Here is a 24150-nt window from a genome sequence, read left to right as displayed (position 1 = left end):
ACACACACACACACACACACACACACACACACTCCCTCCCTCCCTCCCTCCCTCCCTCCCTTCCTTCCACTCTCTCTCTTGCTCCCTGTGTGAAAAGAGGGGCCATGTTTCAGTTTCATTAGCTTTATAAAGATATTTAGAGAGGAGAAGAGAAAGAGGAGGAGAGGGGAAGGGGTGAGACGGGAGAAAAGAGAGTAGAGGCTCAAATTGATGAATAGGGTATTACACAGTGGACTGCACCACTTTGGCTATAAAAGGGGTGCAGAGCTTCCCAGTTTGTGTTACTAAGCCCAGATGTTGTGAATTTAAGCATTTGCAGTGTTAGTGTTGGGAGATCATTTTCTAAGCTCTTAGACGGTGTTGGAAATGGACCATTGTTTTAGGCTCTCCCAGTGGAAAACAAAGAGACTATGTTTTGATCACTGTCCTGTTACCACCTTGTCCTCTCTGTCCTCTTTCTTCTCTGTGCATTCCCTAACGCTCTCTTGAAAAGGCAGTGTGAGGGAGAAAAGGAACGTTGAAGCAAGGAAAAAGTTTGACTCACAGATGCTGGATGTGACTGAAAAAGGTAAAGTGTGTGTGTGTGTATAAAATGTATGTGTGTTTGCTGACATATGCTTATATGTGTTATGCCCACATAGGTGAATTTGTGTTTGGGTCAGTATGAGTGCATGCATCTAAGTATGGAGTCACAGTCAATGTGAGAGAGTAAGTGGATGTAGGACAGTGAAAGATGTCTGAACTCTCGGGTGTTTGTGGTTTGTTTGTGGGTGTGTGTATACTGTAATATATTTTGTATTTAATATTTTGCGTCTGAGAGTGTGTGTGTGTGTGTGAGTGTGAGTGTGTGAGCGAGTGTGTGTTGGGGGTTGGTCACTAACGAGATGATGGCTGCTCCAGTGGCCTTTCCACACAGCTTTGCTGGCATTTGGTCTTAAAACTAATTTCACGTCCCAATGTGTTTCTCCCTAAACCGACAAGGCACGTGTTGTCTCTACCGAATTAAAGACTATGACATTTGTGTGTGTGTGTGTTGCATCTCCTTCAGGGTGGTATGATGGTAATAACCCCTCCTAAAAAAGCCGAAGTCAGCTTGGTTTAGCTTAGACAATAAGGCAAGACTTCCCATATCAAGAAAGCTGCTGTGGCACTCTGAAAGAGACTGGTGTACACGCACGCACACACTCACACACAGACCGCCCCCACACACAGAGATGTCCACACACTTCTCATCTAACCTCCTTTCTCATGACTTCTCTCCATTCCAGAACTTGGCGACTATGAACACCACCAGTGATCTAACGGTCAACATCTCTTCCACCCTTTCTTTCACAAAATCACCACTACTTTTCAACCTATCCAGCCTGCCCACCTCCCTCTCTTCCTCCCCCCTGCCATCAGAGCCTCACAACCCATTGCTGACCATCATGGTGGTGTTAGGCCTCTCCCTGCTCCTGGCTGGCTGTGCTATCTTCCTGGCCGTGTGTCGTGGGTCATCAGCCCAGACAGAGGAGGACTCAGATGGGGGTTGTAGTTCAGGCGAGTCCCTGGTCTGCGGGCCTTCTCTGTCATCGGAGCCCCAGCTCAAGCTGTGGAAGCGACTGGGCTCTGTACAGCGGTCGTTCACCTCCTCATTCAGACGACCGCCCCAGCACAGGCCAGAGTGCAGCATCCACTGCTCCCCAACCAGACTGCAACCTGACCACAGCAGCTCACCCACCTTACCATGCGCTGCCTGTTTGACTATGTTACAGAGATATGACTACGCTCTGACCGTGAGATGAATGCAGGCCTGGTCATGGAGATGACCGCTTTGACTGTAACTTGACCAAAGCACTCAGACTTGACCACAGTCCTGCATGTCCATGGATGTACTGCTAACTAAACAATGACACTAACTTCTGATCAAACCCTGACTTCAAGATAACCACATGGACTGGTGGAGTAAAGGTTATTTGGGCCATGTTGTTAATGACAAGAGAAGCAGGTGCAAGCCCAAGGTTCTTCCAAAAGGGATAACAGCCTAAGTGGATGATGTGAATTGTTTCGTACATTTTGATTGTTGTATTAGCTACAATCTTATTAAAAAAGGGTTCCAAAAGTGTTATTCGATTGTTCCTAGGTAGAAACTTTTTGGGTTCCAAGTAGAACGTTCTGTGGAAAGGGTTCTACCTGGAACAAAAGAGGGTTTTACATGGAACCAAAAGGGTTCTACCTTGAACCAAAAAGGGTTATTCAAAGGTTTATCCTATGGGGACACCCGAAGAACCTGTTAAGGTTCTAGATAGCACCTTTTTTTCTAAGAGTGTAGAACAGTTTGTGTTATTATTTTATTGTATTAAATGTAGTTTGTTTTAGAAAATAAAAAGCTTTCTCAAGTTTGATTTCCTTATGTGCATAATATTGTGTGTGTGTAGGTATATCCTTGTGTGTAACCATGTGTATGCTTGTGTGTATATGTATGTCTATGTGTGCACATGTGTTTGTGGGTGTCTGTGTGCACGCATGCATGAGTGTGTGTGCGTGCGTGCGTACCTGCAATCACGTGTATGTGTATATACGTGCAACGCGTGTATCAGCCTGGCTGTGTACCTGCAGGATGCTAGCTCCTATGGGGACATTCTCCAGTACGCTGGTCTCGTAGCTGTTCTGGAGGAAGATGGGTCTGTTGTCGTTCACGTCCAGTACTTCTACAAACACTGTGGCTGTGCCTGTCCTCCTGCTGCCTGCTGGACCATTGTCTGAGGGATACAAACATATACACATTACAAAACTAACACTGTGTGTATATGTCAATCAGTTTCTGAGAAACTTGGTCATGAACATACTTTAAATATATGTATCAACAGTGGACTAATGAAGTAAGTAAGTCAAGATCTTTGCAATCTTTGCAAGTAAAACTAACTGTATAATTCAATCAATTGGTGCGAATGAAATGGAACAAGTCTCATCCTCTAGATTCCTTGAAGTTCTAATTGATGAAAAGTTATCCTGGAAAGATCATATTCAATTTGCTGCAGCAAAGTGATGAAATCTGTTGGTATTATCAGAAAGATTAGTGGTTTGGTTCATCAGGCTTGCTTCCTAACACTTTACTATAGCTTCATTTACACATATCTCATTTACTGTAAAATTGTCTGGGCCAGTACATATGCCTCCTACCTACACAAATTACTCATCATACAAAATAAATTTGCAAGGCTAGCCACCTCCTCTAATTACCTAGCTCCATCTGCACCTTTGTTTAAGAAACCCAATATCTTGTCTATTTACCGCATCAATGTATGCCAATTATGCATTTTCATCTACAAATACTGTACCTCCCTGACAGTTTACCTTTCAATGGATTCTTCAGGGTTAATTCTGAAATCCATTTATATAAACACAAAACATTGCGATAACCTTCATCCTCTCCACTGCCTCACCTCACCTACTGTAGTCAATTCTCTATCAGATACAGAGGTACCATACTCTGGAATTCTTATATTCACATTGCCAAAACCTCATCATCCCTCAATAACTTCAAGCGAAGACTCTGGGTAAGCCTCATGAACCAAACCATTCAGTAATCTCCTCCATAAAGCCCAACTCTCACACACTCACATCCACACATAAACACATGCACACACACATTTAAACAAAACATATACTGTTTATCATTTTTTTGTGAACGCTGATCGGTTCATTTGTACATTTATGATTAGTGAATTTTGTAATACTTTTTTTTTTGTACTTACGTATTGTTTATTGTTTTTTTTGTGGTGTGGTTTTTATACAAGCCCTTTGGCTTCCAAACACATCTGGACACCGTTTTTTATTTTAGTTTTTATCTGTATTGTTGTTTATCACTTATTTTATTTGGTGTAAATAAATGAAACCTTAATCATTAAAACCATACAATAGAAACCAAAAATGGACACAGTCTGAGTCTTTGTAAGACCCATTTTTTAGAACATACCAGTGGGGTACTCAAAGTTCAGCCATGTTCAATCACTTCTGAGGTAGTTACATGAGTACTCTCTTATCTGAATCCCCCCCCTCTAAATATATACTCACAGTGAGGAGTCTGAACGGCCCCATCAGCACACACATGGTTATCCCAGGACAACTCAGATAAACTCAACAGTTTCAACAACAACACGAAACCTCAGACGTTAGCTGCATCCCAAATGGCATCCTATTCCTTAGAAAAGTCCACTACTTTTCACTAGAGCTTTATGGGCCCTGGTCAAAAGTAGTGCACTAAATAGGGAATAGGGTGGCATGTGGGATTCAAGCCTTCTTGGTCTCTCTTTGGTAAGGTTATGAAAAGTAACTGTCTTTTTCACTAAGTACACCAAGGGTTCAGAGAAAATGAAAGCAATCCTGAACAAGCACTGGCATATTCTGCAATCAGACCACTGGTGGTCTATAAGCGTGGTCGCAATATTGAGATAGTTTTGTGAGATCTGACATGCCCCCTGAGCCTATTCAGACACTCTTGACACCTATCCCAAATGGGAACTACAAATGTGGCTCATACTGCGCACAGTGCAATAGCACTATAAAAACATCTTTCTTCAGACAACCACATTCAGGTCGAAAGATCCCTGTTAGGGGTATCATCTCATGCAAGACCAAGTAATCTCTCTCATCACCTGTTTATGTGGAAAAGCCTATGTAGGACAAATGAAAATGCAATTAAAACAACGCATAGCTGAACACCGCAGCTCAATCAGGTGTAAGAACACTGACTATCCAGTAGCAGCTCACTTTGTTGAAGCTAACCATCCCATCTCCTCCCTCAAATACACAGGCATTGAGCATGTTGCTCTACCAAAGAGAGGAGGTAACATCGAGATCCTACTACTACAAAGGGTGTTTTACTGGATATCTTATCTAAAAACATTGACCCCTAGTGGTCTGAATATTGACTTTGATCTCAGGCCCTTCTTATGAACACATTTTCCTCTATAAACAAGTCTTATGAATGTAAAAAAAAAAATGTACAGCTTATTAGCGCATACCTAATATGTTCCCCCTGTTGATGATGTTCATTATATATTACGGTTGAACCAAAAGATTCATGTAACAAAAACGATATACAAAATTATTTGGTGAAATTGAATGAAACAATAATGTATGTTGATGCTAATATGATGTACACTATTCCATTATGTTTCTATATGATAACAATAGCATAATATATTGAATATGTCATATACAACTTTTTTAAAGTTTCATTAATTTTAATTAACTTAATCATTATGACACACCCCTCACTATTGTCATTGGTTACAGTAATTGCACTGTGTGTGTACATAACCTGGTTCAAGTATTCATGACATTACCCTGAGGAAGGCACAGTGATGCCGAAACATTGGTAAATACCCATTAAATTGCTGGGAGATGACACATGGAGTGTGTGACTTTCTTTATTTTGATAATTTAAAGATTATGAAAAGGAACAGAGACCGTTGCACAACAAGACTTGCATGCATCACTTCTCGCTTCTCAATCTCACAGATGTACAAAAGCTCTAAATACACAGAGTAGAAAGAAAGATGAAAAATGCTCTTATAGGGCTAGGACTTACCGATAGCCTCTATGAGCAGTGAGTATGTAGCCTGTGTCTCTCTGTCCAAGCCAACCACAGTCCGTACCACACCATCTCTGAAGCCAACACTGAATTTACCATCCTGGTTACCACCTGCAGAACACAACACACATATGGTGGAGTATTACATGTATATCTCGGCTATTCACTTATACACATGAATGAAATGCAAGTATACATACACACACACATACACATAAACAAGTAGTAGCACATTCACATAATACAACTCTACGTCTTTCCCAACCACTCACACACACACGCACACACAGTCTGCCATGGCCTTAGTTTGAACTCTGACCTGTGATGAAGTAGCTGAGCTCGGCGTTAAGGTCGGCGTCATTGTCGGAGCAGATGAGGCGAGCCACCACATGGTCCCTGGGGACGCTCTCCTGCAGGGACACGTTGTACACCTTGGGGAAGAAGGTGGGAGTCTCGTCGTTGACATCTAGGACTGAGGGACACAGAGTGACAGAGAGACAGGCAAGCAGACAGACAGACAAAGAGAGACAGAGAGACACATTGTCTCTTGTAAAATAACTTTCATCATGATCAATAGGCAGACAAGACAAGCAACACATTTAACAGATTGTCATTCCACTCCCAGCGCTTCTAAAAGATATGCTTCTGACCAGGTATGAGCAGGTATTATGAGGTATGAGCAGGTATTATACTAAGCAAAATACTGTCTTGAATCAGTCTTTATATGGTGTAAAATTTGAATGTTGGACCAGCCATGACCTGTATTCACAAAGCGTCTTAAAGTAGGAGTGGTGATTTAGGATCAGGTCCCCCCTGTCTTAGTCATTATGATCTGAAAGGCAAAACTGATCCTAGATCAGCACACCTACTCTGAGACAATAAGTGATTACAGGCCCTGATGCTTGCAAACCTGTGATGGTAAGGGTGCTGGTGGAGGTGCGTGGGTTCTGCCCTTGGTCGTACGCCACGATCCTCAGGTGGTACAGGCTAATCTGCTCGCGGTCCAGAGTTGCCGTTGAGTACAGCACGCCCGTGGTGGTGTTGAGATAGAAATCAACTCGTGGCATGCCCACCCGTAGCCCCATGGTAACCATACCATTCTCCTCCTGATCAGGGTCCTCCACCTGGATCTGATGGAGAGAAGAGAGGGATTGAGAGAGAGAGGAGGAAGGGAGTGGAGAGGGAGAGAGAGAGAGAAGAGAGAGAGAGGAAGGGAGAGGAGAGGAGGAGGAGCAGAGGAAAGGATGGAAGAAGGGAAGGAGAGAAGAGTAAATGAAATGAGAGGAAAGGGGAGAGGGGAGATCGGAAGAGTAAGATGAGATGTGGGGATAAGAGACAGAGGGGACAGACCGGGAGAGAGATATGGAAGTGGTGGGGAGAATAGAAGTGAGAGGAGGACATGACAGACAGGGGAATACAGAAACCAAGAAAACATTTTATTAGCCTTCACACACTTCCATCTGATTAATCTGATACAATTACACAAGTATCTAACTCTAATGACATATTGTAATGGTGTACTGACCTTGAACACAGAGGATCCACTAGGCAGGCCCTCTGGCACCTCGGCCACAAAGGGCAGGTTAAGGAAGATGGGGTCATTGTCATTAAGGTCCAGCAAATTGACGTACACCGTGGTGCTGACTGAGGAACGCAGTGGAGGTCTGCCAACTGGAGTGGGCACCAGAGGTACAAACACAGCATTTACAGGAGCACAAAACTCCAATAAAAGTTTTACCAGAGGTGGCCTAGGCTTGCTAGTGATAGCCAACTCAGCTTCAGCCGGCTGGTGTGCAACCGTGGCAAAGTTGGTTTGACATTAGATAGCCTGGGGCTAGTTAGGGACTAACAATAAATTACACAATGTAAATGGGACAAAGTTAATATTTCAATTTTTTTTGCCTCATTAAATGCGTTTAAAATTTGAATTTCTACAATTTATAGTTGGTTTGAGTTTTTTAAGTCGCGTAAATTTGGAGCCATTGACATTCAAAATATTGTGTAATTTACTGATGGTCCCTAATAGCCTCATGGGGATATCGAATGTCAACCAAATTGACCATGGGCATTACGATCGGGTCGCATGCAGCTGCGCTCCAAATTGATGATTACTTTGGTGCTGCCAGCTGTGGGCATTTGGGCAGGATTGAAATAAACCCAACCCAAGGAAAACTGTTACGGTGCCCTTCATTCCTTGACATAGCATTTTTTCCCCACCTGTGGACGTCGGGCCCTCATACCACCCTCATGGAGTCTGTTTCTGACCGTTTGAGCAGACACATGCACATTTGTGGCCTGCTGGAGGTGATTTTGCAGGGCTCTGGTAGTGCTCCTCCTTGCACAAAGGCGGAGGTAGCGGTCCTGCTGCTGGGTTGTTGCCCTCCTACAGCCTCCTCCACGTCTCCTGATGTACTGGCCTGTCTCCTGGTAGCGCCTCCATGCTCTGGACACTACGCTGACAGACACAGCAAACCTTCTTGCCACAGCTCGCATTGATGTGCCATCCTGGATGAGCTGCACTACCTGAGCCACTTGTGTGGGTTGTAGACTCCGTCTCATGCTACCACTAGAGTGAGAGCACCGCCAGCATTCAAAAGTGACCAAAACATCAGCCAGGAAGCATAGGAACTGAGAAGTGGTCTGTGGTCACCACCTGCAAAACCACTCCTTTATTGGGGGGGGCGTGCTAATTGCCTATAATTTCCACCTTTTGTCTATTCCATTTGCACAACAGCACGTGAAATTTATTGTCAATCAGTGTTGCTTCCTAAGTGGACAGTTTGATTTCACAGAAGTGTGATTGACTTGGAGTTACATTGTGTTGTTTAAGTGTTCCCTTTATTTTTTTGAGCAGTGGTATAGGCTGACAGACTGACAGACTCTTCAGCCCCAGACAGTCGCACGCACGCACGCACGCACGCACGCACGCACGCACGCACGCACGCACGCACGCACGCACGCACGCACGCACGCACGCACGCACGCACGCACGCACGCACGCACGCACGCACGCACGCACGCACGCACGCACGCACGCACACACACACACACACACACACACACACACACACACACACACACACACACACACACACACACACACACACACACACACACAAAGAGAGAGAGAGAGAGAGAGAGAGAGAGAGACACACACACACAGAGACACACAGAGACTCACACACACATAGACAGAAGTCTCAGTCCCAGATAAACAGCTAGCCAGCCAGACACACAGAACAACAAACCGACCGACCAACTAACAGAAAGAGTTCTGGCCTGGTGTGGGACTCACGATCGACAGCAGACACGATGATGGTCCTCATGAGCTGGGTGTCTTTTGGGTTGGACCTCTCTCTGTCCAGCACGGCCCCGCTGGTCCTGATCTTGCCCGTGCTGCTGTTGATGGTGTAGAAGGGGTTCTCTGGGCTGATGCTGTACACCACTGTCCCATTTTCCCCAACATCTGGGTCTATCGCTAGCACCTGGAAGGATGTATGGGGGGGTGGGGGATGAGGGGGGAAGGGAAAGTGGGGAGAGGAAGGAGATGAGAGAAAGGAGGAGGGAGGGGAGAGAGGAGGAATGATGAAAGAAAGAAGGAATGAGTCTTAGTGGGGGAAAATCTGACACTTTACATCATTTCACCCCCACCGGACAACAACCTAATATCTAACGTGATAGGTAATTTATACGCTGGGCCGAGAGGGCGGCTAAAAACATGATTTTTTTAAAGAGCTGATCAATTATTCACCGCACTGACGAAGAAAACGCTGGAAACTGGTTAATTGGTCATTAGAAGAACAAAGGTTTGGCAGGTCTTGAATTATTAAAAGACTAGGTAGATAGACATCTCTGAGCCGTACATTGATTAATTAAGACTAGGCGTCCCGCTAGCGGGACAACTTCCGGTGAAACTGGAGGGTGCGCAATTCAAATAAATAATCATAAAAATGATGGATATTAAACATTTAGGTACATATAAGTGTCTATTATCGGTTGACAGCTTAAATTATTGTTAATCTAACTGCACTGTCCGATTTACAGTAGCTATTACAACGAAAACATGTCATGCGATTGTTTGAGGACGGCGCCCCACATCAACATATTTTTCCACCGGCACAGGTTTCATAAATTAACAAATAACGATTAAATATTCACTTACATTTTGAAAATCTTCCTATGATTTGTCATCCAAAGGGTCCCAGCTATAACATGTAGTGTTGTTTTGTTAGATAAAATCCTTCTTTATATCCCAAAAAGAAGGTTTAGTTGGCACCATCGATTTGAGTAATCCACTCGTTCAACATTCAGAGAAAGGAATCCGAAAATCTACCCCTAAACTTTGTTTCAACAAGTCAAAATATGTTTCTATTCACTCCTCAGATACCCTACCATGTAATCACACTATAATATTTCTTACGGAACGAAGTATGTTCAATAGGAAACCGATTTTAGCAGGTGCATCTTGTCTTCATGGCGTGCGCAAACACGAATTTCAAAGACTTTGTCCCTGTACAAAAACTGATATGTCTTATTCGTTTTGGAAGTTACAAGCCTGAAACCTTGAACATAGACTGCTGCCACCCTGTGGAAGCCATAGGAATTGCATCCAGGGAGCTAATTTCCAGTATGCCATTATACTTGCCATTCTAAGAGGATGGTGTCTCAAAGAAAAAACATTTCCGGTTGGTTTTTCTTTGGATTTTCTCCTACCATATGTATTGTGTTATATTCTCCTACATTATTTTAAAATTTCTACAAACTTCAAAGTGTTTTCTTTCCAATGGTGCCAATTATATGCATATCCAGGCATCAGGGCCTGAGCAACAGGCAGGTTACTTTGGGCATGTCATAAGAATTATGAAAAAAATGAGAAAGAGAGGAGCGAGAGAGGGAGAGAGAGAAAAAGAGAAAGAAAAAGAGAGTGGACAGTAGTGGAAGGAGATTTAAGGGTGAGGGGAAACTTATTCATAGGTAGCCCCAAAGTCCATTTAAATTAATCAATCTAAGTCTTAGGAGAGAACATAACATTATAATATGCAAAAACATTAGCCTTGTCTATTGAACTGTGGCCTCCACTTACATAGATATCAGCAGTAAAGAGAATTTGGTTTTTTAATTAGGTAAGTAACCTCATTAGAGATTAGATGACCAATTGTGTGTGAGTATGTGTGTGTGTGTGTGTGCATGTGTGTGTGTGTGTGTGGTGGGGGGGTTGAAAACCGTTTGACTGTGTGTGTGTGTGTGTGTGTGTGTGTGTGTGTGGGTGTGTGTGAGTGAGTGTGAGTGTGTGTTGTAGGGCTCTATCCTTTTCCCAGGGCACTGCGACCAAATTCATCTTCTCACTGCGCTTAGCATGTGGCACACATCAATCCTTTGGTCAGAGGGGGGCAAGGGGGATGAGGGTGAGTACCCTCAGAGCACCAATGTAAGGGAAATCCAACACTATGAAAAAGTGCATCCAACGAAAGGGAAAAGTGTTCACATTAAAGTACATAGGGAGGAAGTGAAGAGAGGGAAAGAAACAACATTCTATGTTCCAACACCACCACTCGTTCTTTCATCTACTCTTTATCGCTCTATTCCTCTCTCGTTCCACGATGATGGATAAAGTGCTCAAATTAAAGACAGATACACACTGCATCTCAGTGCAAGAGGCATCACTATAGTCCCTGGTTCAAATCTGGGATGTATCACAATAAACTGTGATTGGGATTCCCATAGGGTGGTGCACAATTGGGGAGGGTTTTCCTGGCCGGGATTTCCTTTTCCAAAAAATATGCACGGTCGGCTTTTGGAATCTCTCCCTCTATTAAACAGAAATAAATATTTTGGCCTTTATAAATATTATTTTGGCCTTTATTCAGATTACAATCGCTCACTTTCGGTTATTTGAAAATGAAATAATCTCCAAAATATAGTTATTTTTTAAACAAGGTGGGAAAAGTAAGGAAGTTCTCTGTCGGCCCTGGAGGCCTTTTGAAAACATGTTTTCACAAGGGCTATTAGCAGGACAATAAACACGATATGGTCCCAAAAACACCTCTCTGACATAGGGTCCAGCATATCTCTTGATGATGATCGGGCACGGGCCGACACGGGCTGCTTTATATAATTAACATTTCATTATTTATAGATTTTTCCATATTTTCTCATTGTTTCTGTGATCAAAATGTTTTATTAACATTTGAATTCAATTCTTTAACCTCTATGAGATCGGTGACCCCCCACGGGACGGTTGAGCTAATGTGCGCTAATGTGATTAGCATGAGGTTGTAAGTAACAACAACATTTCCCAGGATATAGACATATCTGATATGGGCAGAACGCTTAAATTCTTGTTCATCTAACTGCACTGTCCAATTTACAGCAGCTATTACAGTGAAAGAATACCATGCTATTGTTTGAGGAGAGTGCACAGTTATGAATTTGAAAATGTATCAATAAACAAATTAGACACATTTGGGCAGACTTGATACAACATTTTGAACAGTAATGCAATGGTTCATTGGACCAGTTGAAAACTTTGCACATACACTGCGGTCTTTTAGTGGCCAAAATGTAAATTGCGTCTAAACTGGAATAATACATTGTGGCCTTTCTTTTGCATTTCAAAGATGATGAGTATTATCTTTTACCAGATCTAATGTGCTATATTCTCATATATTATTTTCACATTTCCAGAAACTTCAAAGTGTTTCCTTTCAAATGGTAGTATTTAGAGAAAACAACATTTTTAGGATGGGCTATTAGCAGGACAATATACTTTTTCCTTTTATTCAGATTACAACCGCTGACTTTCGGTTATTTGAAAATGAAATCATCTCCAAAATATTGTTATTTTTTAAACAAGGACTGAAAATTAGATCATGAACTCTGCAAACAATGTTTCCAGTCCAAGAATGAGATTAGTACATTACTGTAATTAATACATTCGTTCAATACATTGGAATACAAAATGAGCCATCCATCAACCCGTTATGAGCCGGAGATGAGAGGATCACCAAACTAAAGGTATGTTCGTTTCAGTGCATTTTCTTTAAAACAAATGTGTATAGCCTATCAATGTTTATGAATACTGTGTAATAAAATCGATAATTGTGTACTAAAAATGTGAATGTGTTTTTGCAGAGCATACAACCATGCCGACAACCATCCGTGGAGATCAGTGGACAAATGGCTGCACCGAAAAAAACGCATGGTTCCACAGAATACCCAGAATACTGGGATGGATCCCGAGGCAAATGTGGCTTCTTCATCAACATCTTTATGCTTTCGGAAATAAAATAATGAAACAACTACTCTCGCCAGCTTTGATTCATGCCTGGGCCTGCAGGACACGGATTTCTTTGTTTGTCAGACAAATCATTGGGTCGAAACTATAGAACAGTTAGCAGAACAATTAGAAGGACAATATATATTGGTCATATTGGTCATGGCTCCCGAGTGACGCAGCGGTCTAAGGCACTGCATCTCAGTGCAAGATGCATCACTATAGTCCCTGGATCGGATCTAGGCTGTATCACATCCGACCGTGATTGGGAGTCCCATAGGGTGGTACACAATTGGCCCAGCGTCATCTGGGGGTAGTCTGTCATTGTAAACAATAATTTGTTCTTAACTGACTTGCCTAGTTAAATAAAGGTTAAATCATATTTGGGGATGCAATTTTGTGATGTGTTTTGTTTGGTAAATTGTTGTGTAAATATTAACTCACATTGTGGTGCCACTAAATAGACAATGAAAAAAGACAATACTTTTTTTGTTTCTACTTGATCAGAACAAGCTTTAACTGGACTGTAGCATATTACTTACTAAACCTGTTGTTATAAAGGTTTAGTAAGTTATTCTAAGAGAAATGAAAATGACCTGGATGCCATGTACAGTATTATAGTCTCTAAAAGGAAAAATATTACCACAGTCTCTTGCGCATGTCATTTTCCTTTCATAATGCATCCTTATTTACGAAGCGATTATTATTATTACTGGATATTCTCACAGCGCACATTTGCAAATCCCAAACTCTAAAAGTAATTGGAAAGGTAGATAGAAATAATTTGTGACATTGTGGTTACAATAAAGAATGTAAACAAGATGTAAACAAGATGCTGTGTTTTTATTTACAGTAGTGATGGACAGCTGGAGGCAATTTGAAAACAGGTTTTCACAAGTGTACTGTAGTACTGTAGCAGCTGTAGCCCATCATGTAAACATTGTTTCCTATTAGAAGGACATTAGACTCTTCATAGCCCGGCTACTGTATGTGCGAAAATCCCCCAATTTGCAATGCATTCGATGCTAAAGTGTTACATTTCTAACTCAAGACCTCATGCAACAAATAATACAACAAATAAAATAATACAATAAATATTGTGGTTAAACTTAAATATACTAATTGATTTAAAAAACTTTATCAAAAAGTTTATCAAACTTTATCAATCACGTACAAATGCAATGATATCCTTGGGCATGCTGTAGTCTTCAAATCTGGTGGATAAGTTGTCCCTCAGCTGCTTGATGAAATCTTCCATCACCTCTGTGACAATGCTGCGGCCTGGTACGTCTGCCTGTTGTTTCTTCAGTGTGCTGAAGTGCAGTAGCCTTCCAGATGACAAGTCCAAATCGAACAACTCAAGCTTCCTAGTAAAGGCCTCAAATTTCTCCACCTTGTCCGCGACTGTTTCCATCTTCCTTGTAACTGCAGAATTAACCCGTTTAAGTTACAGAATATGTCCGCAAAAAAAGCTGTGTGTTCAGCTTGCAGTTAACGATTCAATGTTTTTGCATCGGGCCCCTAAATGGGGCGAGAAGGCCACTGAAAGTTATATGCTTAGAATGTATTATGAACTAATCATATGTGTTAAACATGTTAAATTTGTAGTGTAGGCCAATTAATGGTGCTAATAATATATACTTATTATGTTCTGGCCCGCCATCATCCAATTGTTACAATAGGATTTGAAGCAATAGCCCACCCGTGTGTGGTCAACTATACAGTTTCGCGCTGCTCTGAGACAAGCATGGGGACTGGTCTTTTATCTTATTTTCACTGAATCTCTATTTGGGTATTGGTTAGCCTACAATTAGTGGAGGACTTAATTCTTCCTGCTGCCGTGGTTATGACTGGGACAATGCTGGGGGAGAAGGCCCCAAAAACTATACAGACAATGCTTTCATCAAACAACACTGTTTCACATAGCATTCAGTGACATGGCTGTAACGCATATAATTCACTGGTTTGTATGAGAAGCAGTAATTGTTTGGCTGAGAAACAATTTGAAACATTTACTGCTTCACACACAAGTCAGTGAATTATATGCGTTATAGCTGGATGAGTCAACAGACGTGGCGGGCCTGCCACGGCTTCTGGTATATGTCCGTTACATTTATGGGGGGTCAAATAAGGAAGACATCCTCTTCTGCAAACCACTGAAAACCAGGACAACATGAGAGGATATTTTTAAAGTACTGGGCAGCTTTGTGACATCAAATGGACTTTGGTGGTCAAGATGTTTTGGTATCTGTACTTGATGGTGCAAAAGCCATGACAGGGAGACATAGTGGAGTGGCAACGCGTGTGCAAGCAGTTGCTCACGCAAAACATCAGTCTCAGCGTCAACAGTGAAGCGGCGACTCCGAGTTTCAAAGAAAAATACGTATCTCAGACTGGCCAATAAAAATAAAAGATTAAGATGGGCAAAATAACACAGACACTGGATAAGAGGAATTCTGCATAGAAGGCCAGCATCCCAGAGATCTCGTACAACGCTGTGGATTACTCCCTTCACAGAACAGCGCAAACTGTCTTTAACCAGAATAGAAAGAGGAGTGGGAGGCCCGGTGCACAACTGAGCAAGAGGACAAGTGCATTAGTTCTGTGAAGGGAGTAGTCCACAGCGTTGTACGAGATCTTAAGTTACTTGGCAATTCTCGCAAGGAATAGCCTTCATTTTTTTAGAACAAGAATAGCCTGACGAGTTTCAGAAGAACGTTTTTTGTTTCTGGCCATTTTGAGCCTGTAATCGAACCCACAAATGCAGATGCTCCAGATACTCAACTAGTCTAAAGAAGGCCAGTTGTATTGCTTCTTTAATCAGCACAACCGTTTTCAGCTATGCTAACATAATTGCAAAAGGGTTTTCTAATGATGAATTAGCCTTTTAAAATTATAAACTTGGATTAGCTAACACAATGTGCCATTGGGACACAGGAGTGATGGTTGTTGATAATGGGCCACTGTATGTACTATAGATATTCTATTAAAAAGCTGCCTTTTCCAGCTACAATAGTAATTTACAACATTAACAATGTCTACACTTGTCACGACTTCCACAGAAGTTAGTCCCTCTCCTTGTTCGGGCAGCGTTCGGCGGTCGAAGTCACCGACCTTCTAGCCATCGCTGATCCACTTTTCATTTTCCACTGGTTTTGTCTTGTTTTCCATCACACCTGGTTCAATTCAATCAATTACATGTTGTGTATTTAACCCTCTGTTCCCCCTCATGTCCTTGTCGGTAATTGTTTCTTGTAGTGCTTATGCACGGTATGCTGGTTTTTCACCCGTTTTGTGTTTACCCTTTCCTACAGACCAGGCTCCCAGAACGTGAAGACAGAAGCATTGTCCCCGGCTGTATGACACAGAGGAGCGGCCCATGGATCCCACTCCCATACTCCCCGCCTCCTGCCTTGTGCGCCGGTAGTGTGGGAGCTGGACACTGACATTGAGCAGGCGTTACGTGCACAGCCCGCTCCCGTCCAGTGTCCCGCTGGGCGTCCCGTCTGCTGTTCGTGACCGGTTGGTCACCCTCTGGTCATCCTGGGATCGGTCGGACAGTGCGCTGTTTGAGCGGGAGGTACTGGTGGCCTACCTTGGCTAAGGACGTGAGGGTTTATGTTTCCTCCTGCTTGGTGTGCGCCCAGTGTAAGGCTCCTAGGCACCTGCCCACAGGTAAGCTACACCCCTTACCCGTTCCACAGCGTCCTTGGTCGCAACTGTCGGTGGATTTTCTGACTGATCTTCCACGCTCACAGGGTAACACCGCGATCCTGGTTGTTGTGGATCGTTTCTCTTAGACCTGTTGTCTCCTCCCTCTGCCCGGTCTCCCTACGGCCCTACAGACTGCAGAAGCCTTGTTTACACACGTCTTCCGGCACTACGGGGTTCCTGAGGATATAGTGTCTGATCGGGGTCCCCAGTTCACGTCTAGGGTCTGGAAGGCATTTATGGAACGTCTGGGGGTCTCGATCAGCCTTACTTCAGGGTTTCACCCCGAGAGTAATGGGCAGGTGGAGAGAGTGAACCAGGATGTGGGCACGTTTCTGCGGACCTATTGCCAGGACCGGCCGGGGGAGTGGGCGGCGTTCGTGCCCTGGGCCGAGATGGCACATAACTCGTTTCGCCACTCCTCCACTAACCTCTCTCCCTTCCAGTGCGTACTGGGGTACGTACCGGTGTTCGCACCGGGGGACCGGGTCTGGCTCTCGACCCGAAACCTGCCCCCCCCCGCCTGCCCTGCCGGAAGCTGGGTCCGCGGTTTGTGGGGCCATTTAAAGTCCTGAGGAGAGTAAACAAGGTTTGTTATAGGTTACAGCTTCCACCCGATTACTGTATTAGCCCCTCGTTCCCTGTGTCTCTCCTCAGGCCGGTGGTGGCCTGCTCCAGGAGTCTGAGGTTCGGGAGGTTCCTCCGCCCCCTCTAGACATTGGGGGGGCCCCGGCGTACTCCGTTCGCTCCATACTGGATTCGAGGCGTCGGGCGAGGGGGCTTCAGTATCTCGTGGAGTGGGAGGGGTACGGTCCGTAGGAGAGGTGCTGGGTTCCGGTCGAGGACGTGTTGGACCCTTCAATGCTGCATGAGTTCCACCGTCTTCACCCGGATCGCCCTGCGCCTCGCAGCTGGAGCCGTGCGTCAATGGGGGCCTGTCACAACTGTCACGACTTCCGCCGAAGTTGGTCCCTCTCCTTGTCCGGGCGGCGTTCGGTGGTCGAAGTCAACGACCTTCTAGCCATCGCTGATCCACTTTTCATTTTACATTGGTTTTGTCTTATCTTCCATCACGCCTGGTTCCAATTCCATCAATTACATGTTGTGTATTTAACCCTCTGTTCCCCCTCATGTCCTTGTCGGTAATTGTTTCTTGTAGTGCTTATGCACGGTATGCTGGTATTTACCGGGTTTTCTTTGACCCATTTATTGTATTTTTCTGTGGTTTATGGATGGTGGTTTATGGATATTAAACGACACCGTTGTAAATCAATTTTCGCTCTCCTGCGCCTGACTTCTCTGCCGCCAGTATGCACCTCACTACAACACTGTATTTCCGATCAATTTGATGTTAATTTAATGGACAAAAAATTTGCTTTTCTTTCTAAATCAAGGACATTTCTAAGTGGCCCCAAACTTTTGAACGGCAGTGTATGTGAGAGTGGATTCTCGGCCCTTACTAGCATGAAAACTAAATACAGGCACAGACTGTGTGTGGAAAATGATTTAAGACTGAGACTCTCTCCAATACAACCCAACATTGCAGATTTATGTGCATCCTTTCAAGCACACCCTTCTCATTAACCTGTGGTGAGTTATTCAATATGTTTGTATGAACAAATAAGGAGTTATATGTAAGATGGCTAAATAAAGAGCTAAATTATTGATTATTATTATGTTGTTATTTGTCTCCTGGTCCTGTAATAGCTCTTTGTCACTTCCCACGAGCCGGGTTGTGACAAAACCTCACACTCATTCTCATGTTTACACACTTTCAATAAAGTAATTATTATAATACAAAAAGCTTTGTTAAATAACATTAAAATGTGGCACTTAATTCATTGGTCTTATGGCGAATACAGCCTTACAAGACTTACGATGATGGCAAAAAACAACATTTGTGAGTGCGCTGACCCTGGTGCTAGAGGAAGTATGTAGAGGGGGTATGAAGGGGGTATGAAGTGGGTATGAAGGGGTACAGGACTATAAACATTTTGGGAACCACTGCTCTAGTACAGCCAACACTACAAAGAGTCAAATGTTTCTCAAAGATGGCCTTTGGTGGTCAAACTAGCACTAAGTAGCATTAATAGCAACAATGGCTGACAATTAAATAACGTCTTATAGAATTCTGCTGCAGCCCGCAAGGTGTGCTGCAGTATGACGCAACTTTTACAGGAAGAACCACTGTACTACCACTTGTTCTCTTTCTCTTCCTCTCCATCTCTCCATTTTCTCCAGTTCCACAATAATGGAGGGGGTGAAGAGAGAGGGAAAATCAGAAAGATAAACATTTCAGTGCCAACCACCAGTCTCTTTTTCTCTTCATCTCTCGTTCCACAGTGATTACTTTTCTCTCTTCGCTACCAGCCCAGCAGCAGGGTAATTTGCAATGCATTTGACTGCAGGCTACATTTTAATTAGCAATCGGACTCCCTTAATTACACTGACCGGCACCTTGTTAATAATGAACAATCAGGTGTTCATCAGTGACAACACGTTGCCAAAGACACCAGCAGGACAATGAGGGAGGGATAATAATGTGCCAATATATCAGACAAACACCGGCTTCTCGATCATTATCACTTTTATACAACGGGTTACCAACATATTCAAATAATGATCAACATATTTTCATTAAAAAACGTTATTTTGATAAATGTATTCTAACTATTTCATCCTTCCACAATATATAGTCCCGACACAAATCTAGGGTTGCTGGAGACGCAACCCAGTCTTTCGTTCTTTTTGTTCTGTATCTATAAACGCGACCCAGTCGTTCCTTCTAAATGTTCCATTGCCATACTGACTGGCAAGGTTCTTATCCCTTCCTTGCTAGCTAGCCAACTACAGCTAATTTACATTCACGTCAAAAAGTGCAGCCAGAATATCAGCAAAATAGCTGCATTTGCACTTGTTTAAGCTGTTTTCTAGTTAGATGTATTTCGATATATCCATAACAATGAGCTTATGATGCGTGACTTTGCCTGGCAGAGAAAATGTGCTCTCTTGTCAAGACAATCCATGACATTCATTTGAGCTGATATTAATACATCAATCCATACACTCTCTTTGTTATCCATTACAGCTGACATAGCTATAGCTACTTATGTATGTCACATTTATCTGTACATTCCCCTGGATTGTGCATTGGTTGAAATATCTGTTGGAGTCTGTGCTACTACTTCTGCTGTCTTGCTTCAGCCTTTTGGGTGTTGATGGTGCTGCAGTGTTGTCTTTGTTTTCGGCCAGGATGTTGCTCCAGCGTTTTCTGTCTGTCAGTGACGGATGCCAGAAGCTATGGAGCGAACTTTCGCGCCGATGCCCACTCACTGACATATTCTCCCTTGCTTATAAACCAGAATTGGCCAGTTTCTGGACTGTCGGGGTCCTGATGCTGTGATTTGTGTATGTAGTTGTTCCCGCTGCCCTGCAGATCTTGGGTAGAAGTGGGTGGAGATAAAATGTAAGGGCATTCTCCGGGCATTTCAATAGATATTTCTCCAGTGATGCCACCGGGCATAGTGGGTTCCCTGGCTGCTCGAACATAAATCCCCTCTTGGACTCCATGTTATAATGTTGTTTTCCAGTAGCCTAATTACGTGTGCAACTTAGAAATAACACAAACAGGCTATGAACAATATACCATAGACAGTTCTCGTCTGTTTTTACGAGGAATGAGTTGTGCTTTAGTTGTCTGTTCCCCTCTTTTCCTCTTCGATCCAGATGTAACTGGAGGTCGAACCACACTTTCGGGACCAGAACCCTTGGTGTATTGGGATTCAAAGCCTGGGAGTTTTTGAGCTGGGCCATGTCCTTATCGGTGATGGGAGGGTGGCTGTTTGTGATATATTTTCCTTGCCTTAGCTGTTTGATGTTGCCCAGAAATACATGATTCGAGGTGGTAAATTCAGTGTACTTCATAAGGCACCAGCTTCGGGTAATTTAGAAACCGGTTGAGCTCACCCCGGAGTACCAGGTAGCTACTTATGCTGTATTGCTCCCCCCTCCCATTTTGTACATTTCCATAAAACTGTTGGAGAAGGACGTTAAACTCTTCTTTAGTGACAGTTTTGAACTCGAAGCCCTCGAAGTAACGCACAGCCCAGTTTGTATTCTTTACTGTGTTTCTTTCGTTGCGGCTTTTCTCTATGTCATTCAATGCAGTATCCTCCAAATCTGCATGCCTGGGTATTCTTGCTATCTCTTTTTTCATCCATAGTCATGCCGCCGAAAAGATCAAAATAAATGTTCCACTGATCCATTTCATGTTTGGCAGCAAAGTAATGATTTAGCCAGTCAACTGAAAAAAAGTTTTGTATGTTGCTATGATAACCAGCTCAATTTGCTGTCTGTCTCTTTCGGACACATTCACTTTATGTGGGACAGATCGCAATTCAATATTGAAACAAAATTGAAAAGGTCGGAGAGACAGACAGCAAGGTTTATACAAATCTCTGCTTTTGAAAACCAAATGATAGTCTAAAAGAAATGGGAGATCATGTCTAGATGCTTTTTATAGTGGAGATCAAGTTTACATTTCCTGGACATTTCAACGTCATAGATTTAGCCGGTGGTAACTTGTGAAATAGACACTGGCTGGAATGCGGTTTTAACCTTTCTAGGGAGTAGGTTTTGGCCTTCCTAGGGAGTTTTTCCTAGCCACCATGCTTCTACACCTGCATTGCTTTCTGTTTGGGGTTTTAGGCTGGGTTTCTGTACAGCACTTTGAGATATCAGCTGATGTAAGAAGGGCTATATAAATAAATTTGATTTGATTTGATTTAACCAAATCGGCATTCAGGATTAGACCCACCCGTTGTGTAAATTATGGCAAGAACAGCTCAAATAATCAAAGAGAAACGACAGTCCATCATTACTTCAAGACATGAAGGTCAGTCAATAAGAAACATGTCAAGAACTTTGAAAGCTTCTTTAAGTGCAGTTGCAAAATCCCTCAAGCGCTATGATGAAACTGGCTCTCATGAGGACCGCCACAGGAAAGGAGGACCCAGAGTTACATCCGCTGCAGAGGATAAGTTCATTAGAGTTAAATGCACCTCAGATTAATGCCCAAATAAATGCTTCATGGAGTTCAAGTAACAGACACATCTCAAAATCAACTTTTCAGAGGAGGCTGCGTGAATCAGGCCTTTTTGCTGCAAAGAAACCACTACTAAAGGACACCAATAAGAATACAATACTTGCTTGGGCCAAGAAACACCATCAATGGACATTAGACCAGTGGAAATCTGTCCTTTGGTCTGATGAGTCCATATTTGAGATTTTTGTTTCCAACCGCTGTGTCTTTGTGAGACGAGGTGAATGGATGATCTCCGCATGTGTGGTTCCCACCGTGAAGCATGGTTGATGAGGTGTGATGGTGTGGGGGTACTTTTCTGGTGACACTGCCAGTGATTTATTTAGAATTCAACATGGCTACCACAGCATTCTGCAGCGATATGCTGGTTTGCACTTAGTTATTCAACAGGACAATGACCCAACACACTTCCAGGCTGTGTAAGGGCTATTTGACTAAGAAGAAGAGTGATGGAGTGCTGCATCATGACCTGGCCTCCACAATCACCCAATTGAGATGGTTTGAGATGAGTTGGACCACAGAGTTACGGAAAAGCAGCCAACAAGTGCTCATCATATGTGGGAACTCATTCAAGACTGTTGGAAAAGCATTCCAGGTGAAGCTGGTTGAGAGAATGCCAAGTGTGTGCAAAGCTGTCATCAAGGCAAAGGGTGGCTACTTTGAACACTTTTTTGGTTACATAGTTTGATGTTTTTACTATTATTCTACAATATAGAACATATTAAAATAAAGAAAAACCCTTGAATGAGTAGGTGTGTCCACATTTGTGACAGGTACTGTATGTCCAGGAGTTGATTTGCACTGTTGGACACTTGTTGTATTTTTTCACTTACTGTCAGAGCGGGTTAGGTATACATATGCTCACTGCAATCAAGTCTTTCTGTTACCCAAATGTACTACATGTAGAAAATGTCACTCGCCTCCAAATTCTAAACCTCATCTATTGTATGACTCGCAGTTGAGTTATCATCTTTCTGTTCGAGCACAGTAGGTTAGGCTCATATATGCTGCAATCAAGTATTTATTTGTCTGTCAGCAGACTCTGCACTACCTGTAGAAGTGTCTCTTTATCCCTTATCCATTTAGTATGTTTCCTCTGGCTACACATTGTACAGCACAGTCAATTTATTTCCTCCAAAATACCCTGCAGTCATATCCAATCAAAGGGAGAATAATTAAAATTTGTTTAAGGTTCAAATTCACTTTTATTTAACTAGGCAAGTCAGTTAAGAACAAATTCTTATTTTCAATGACACTGGATTCTTGGCAGAACAACAGCTTTTTACCTTGTCAGCTCAGGGATTCGATCTTGCAACCTTTCGGTTACTAGTCCAATGCTCTAACCACTAGGCTACCTTCTACCCCACAGATGAAATAGAACAGGAAAAATCCTATCCACAAAAAAGTGTAAAGTGGTTGAAAATTCTTACTTTCAATTGAATTGCTATGGACAAGGCAGTCTCATGGAGTCCGCTCACCACAAAAGACCCTTGCTAATTTCTTCATATCTACTGTACAAGCCATAGTTAATTTCTGGGGGTCAGGGCATCAAATGTTAAAGATCAAGGCAAGCTGAACTCACAGAGACGACGTCAGTGTCGATGGGGCTCATCTCCACCACGTTGGCGTGGTATTGCTCGTCTCGCCACATGGGGGCATTGTCATTGATGTCCAGGATGGTGATGTTCACCTGGAGGGAGGAGTAGAAAGGGTTAATGACTGTTCTGAGTTCAGTTAAATTCTTAGAGATAGAGAAGAGGGGGAGAGAGAGAGAAATGGAGAGAGACAGCAAGGGAGAGAAAGAGAGAGAAAGAGAGAGAGAAAGAAGCATCGAAATGCTCTGAGAACAATAAGAAACATGAAGAGGTGTGAGAATGGAGGTGGTTACCGTGGCAATGCCAGTCTTTTGCAGTGGCCCCACCCCTCCATCCACAGCTCTGACAATCAGGATGTACTCTGACTTCAGCTCTCTGTCCAGTAAGGCTGTAGTGGTGATCTCTCCTGAAACACACAGGTAATGCATAGGTCAAACACACATCCGACACAGCATGTACAAAAACACACAGAAGCGCATGCACAGACACATACAAACATGCACACTCGCTCTCTAGTGTAACGGTGTTAACTGTTCTGCTAACAGCTTTGCTTCCTCCAACGGACCAACGGTTTGAGCCACCCAAAAGGTACTGATTGGATGGCTCCATCCGCAACATTTCAAGCTAGCTGTGGAGTGAGCTTACGGCACGTTCTTAATTGCTTTGCACCACAGTGACTCAGTTCCTCATTTTAAGATCGGATCCCCTGCCGCTTTTGGTTGTGCCCGGTCCCCAGAGGCAGCCAGCCAATGCATTGCTTTGGTCTGAAGTAACAGTTCTGCAGCGAACACTACGCTCTCTCGCTCTTTCTCTTTGTAGTGTTCACTGAGGAGGGGTAGCTACAGGGCTCGAAATTAATCGCCTCTGTCTGAGACGATTCAAAACAGTCCCT

At 43.2% G+C, this 24150-nt stretch overlaps 1 protein-coding gene and 1 long non-coding RNA gene across 2 annotated transcripts in view; one reads left to right on the top strand and one right to left on the bottom strand.

Annotated features, from left to right (window-relative positions):
* The window catches only part of LOC139570592 (cadherin-23-like), a 587919-nt gene that overhangs the window by 178281 nt on the left and 385488 nt on the right, over window positions 1-24150 (bottom strand). Inside the window, exons 20-27 of the mRNA XM_071392575.1 lie at window positions 23552-23664; window positions 23246-23353; window positions 8874-9063; window positions 7104-7249; window positions 6489-6708; window positions 5898-6050; window positions 5576-5689; window positions 2593-2741 (exon numbers count right to left, since the gene is read on the bottom strand). Of these exons, the coding sequence (XP_071248676.1) occupies window positions 2593-2741; window positions 5576-5689; window positions 5898-6050; window positions 6489-6708; window positions 7104-7249; window positions 8874-9063; window positions 23246-23353; window positions 23552-23664 (1193 nt within the window). The remainder of the gene's footprint in view (window positions 1-2592; window positions 2742-5575; window positions 5690-5897; window positions 6051-6488; window positions 6709-7103; window positions 7250-8873; window positions 9064-23245; window positions 23354-23551; window positions 23665-24150) is intronic.
* On the top strand, window positions 87-2384 carry LOC139570593 (uncharacterized). Its single transcript, XR_011674124.1, has 2 exons — window positions 87-568; window positions 1269-2384. It is a non-coding gene; the product is annotated as an uncharacterized lncRNA (long non-coding RNA).

Source organism: Salvelinus alpinus, chromosome 3 (genome assembly GCF_045679555.1).
Source record: "Salvelinus alpinus chromosome 3, SLU_Salpinus.1, whole genome shotgun sequence".
NCBI lineage: Eukaryota > Metazoa > Chordata > Actinopteri > Salmoniformes > Salmonidae > Salvelinus > Salvelinus alpinus.
The sequence above is the reverse complement of the archived record's forward strand: the minus strand, read 5'-3'. Positions and strand labels throughout refer to the sequence as shown.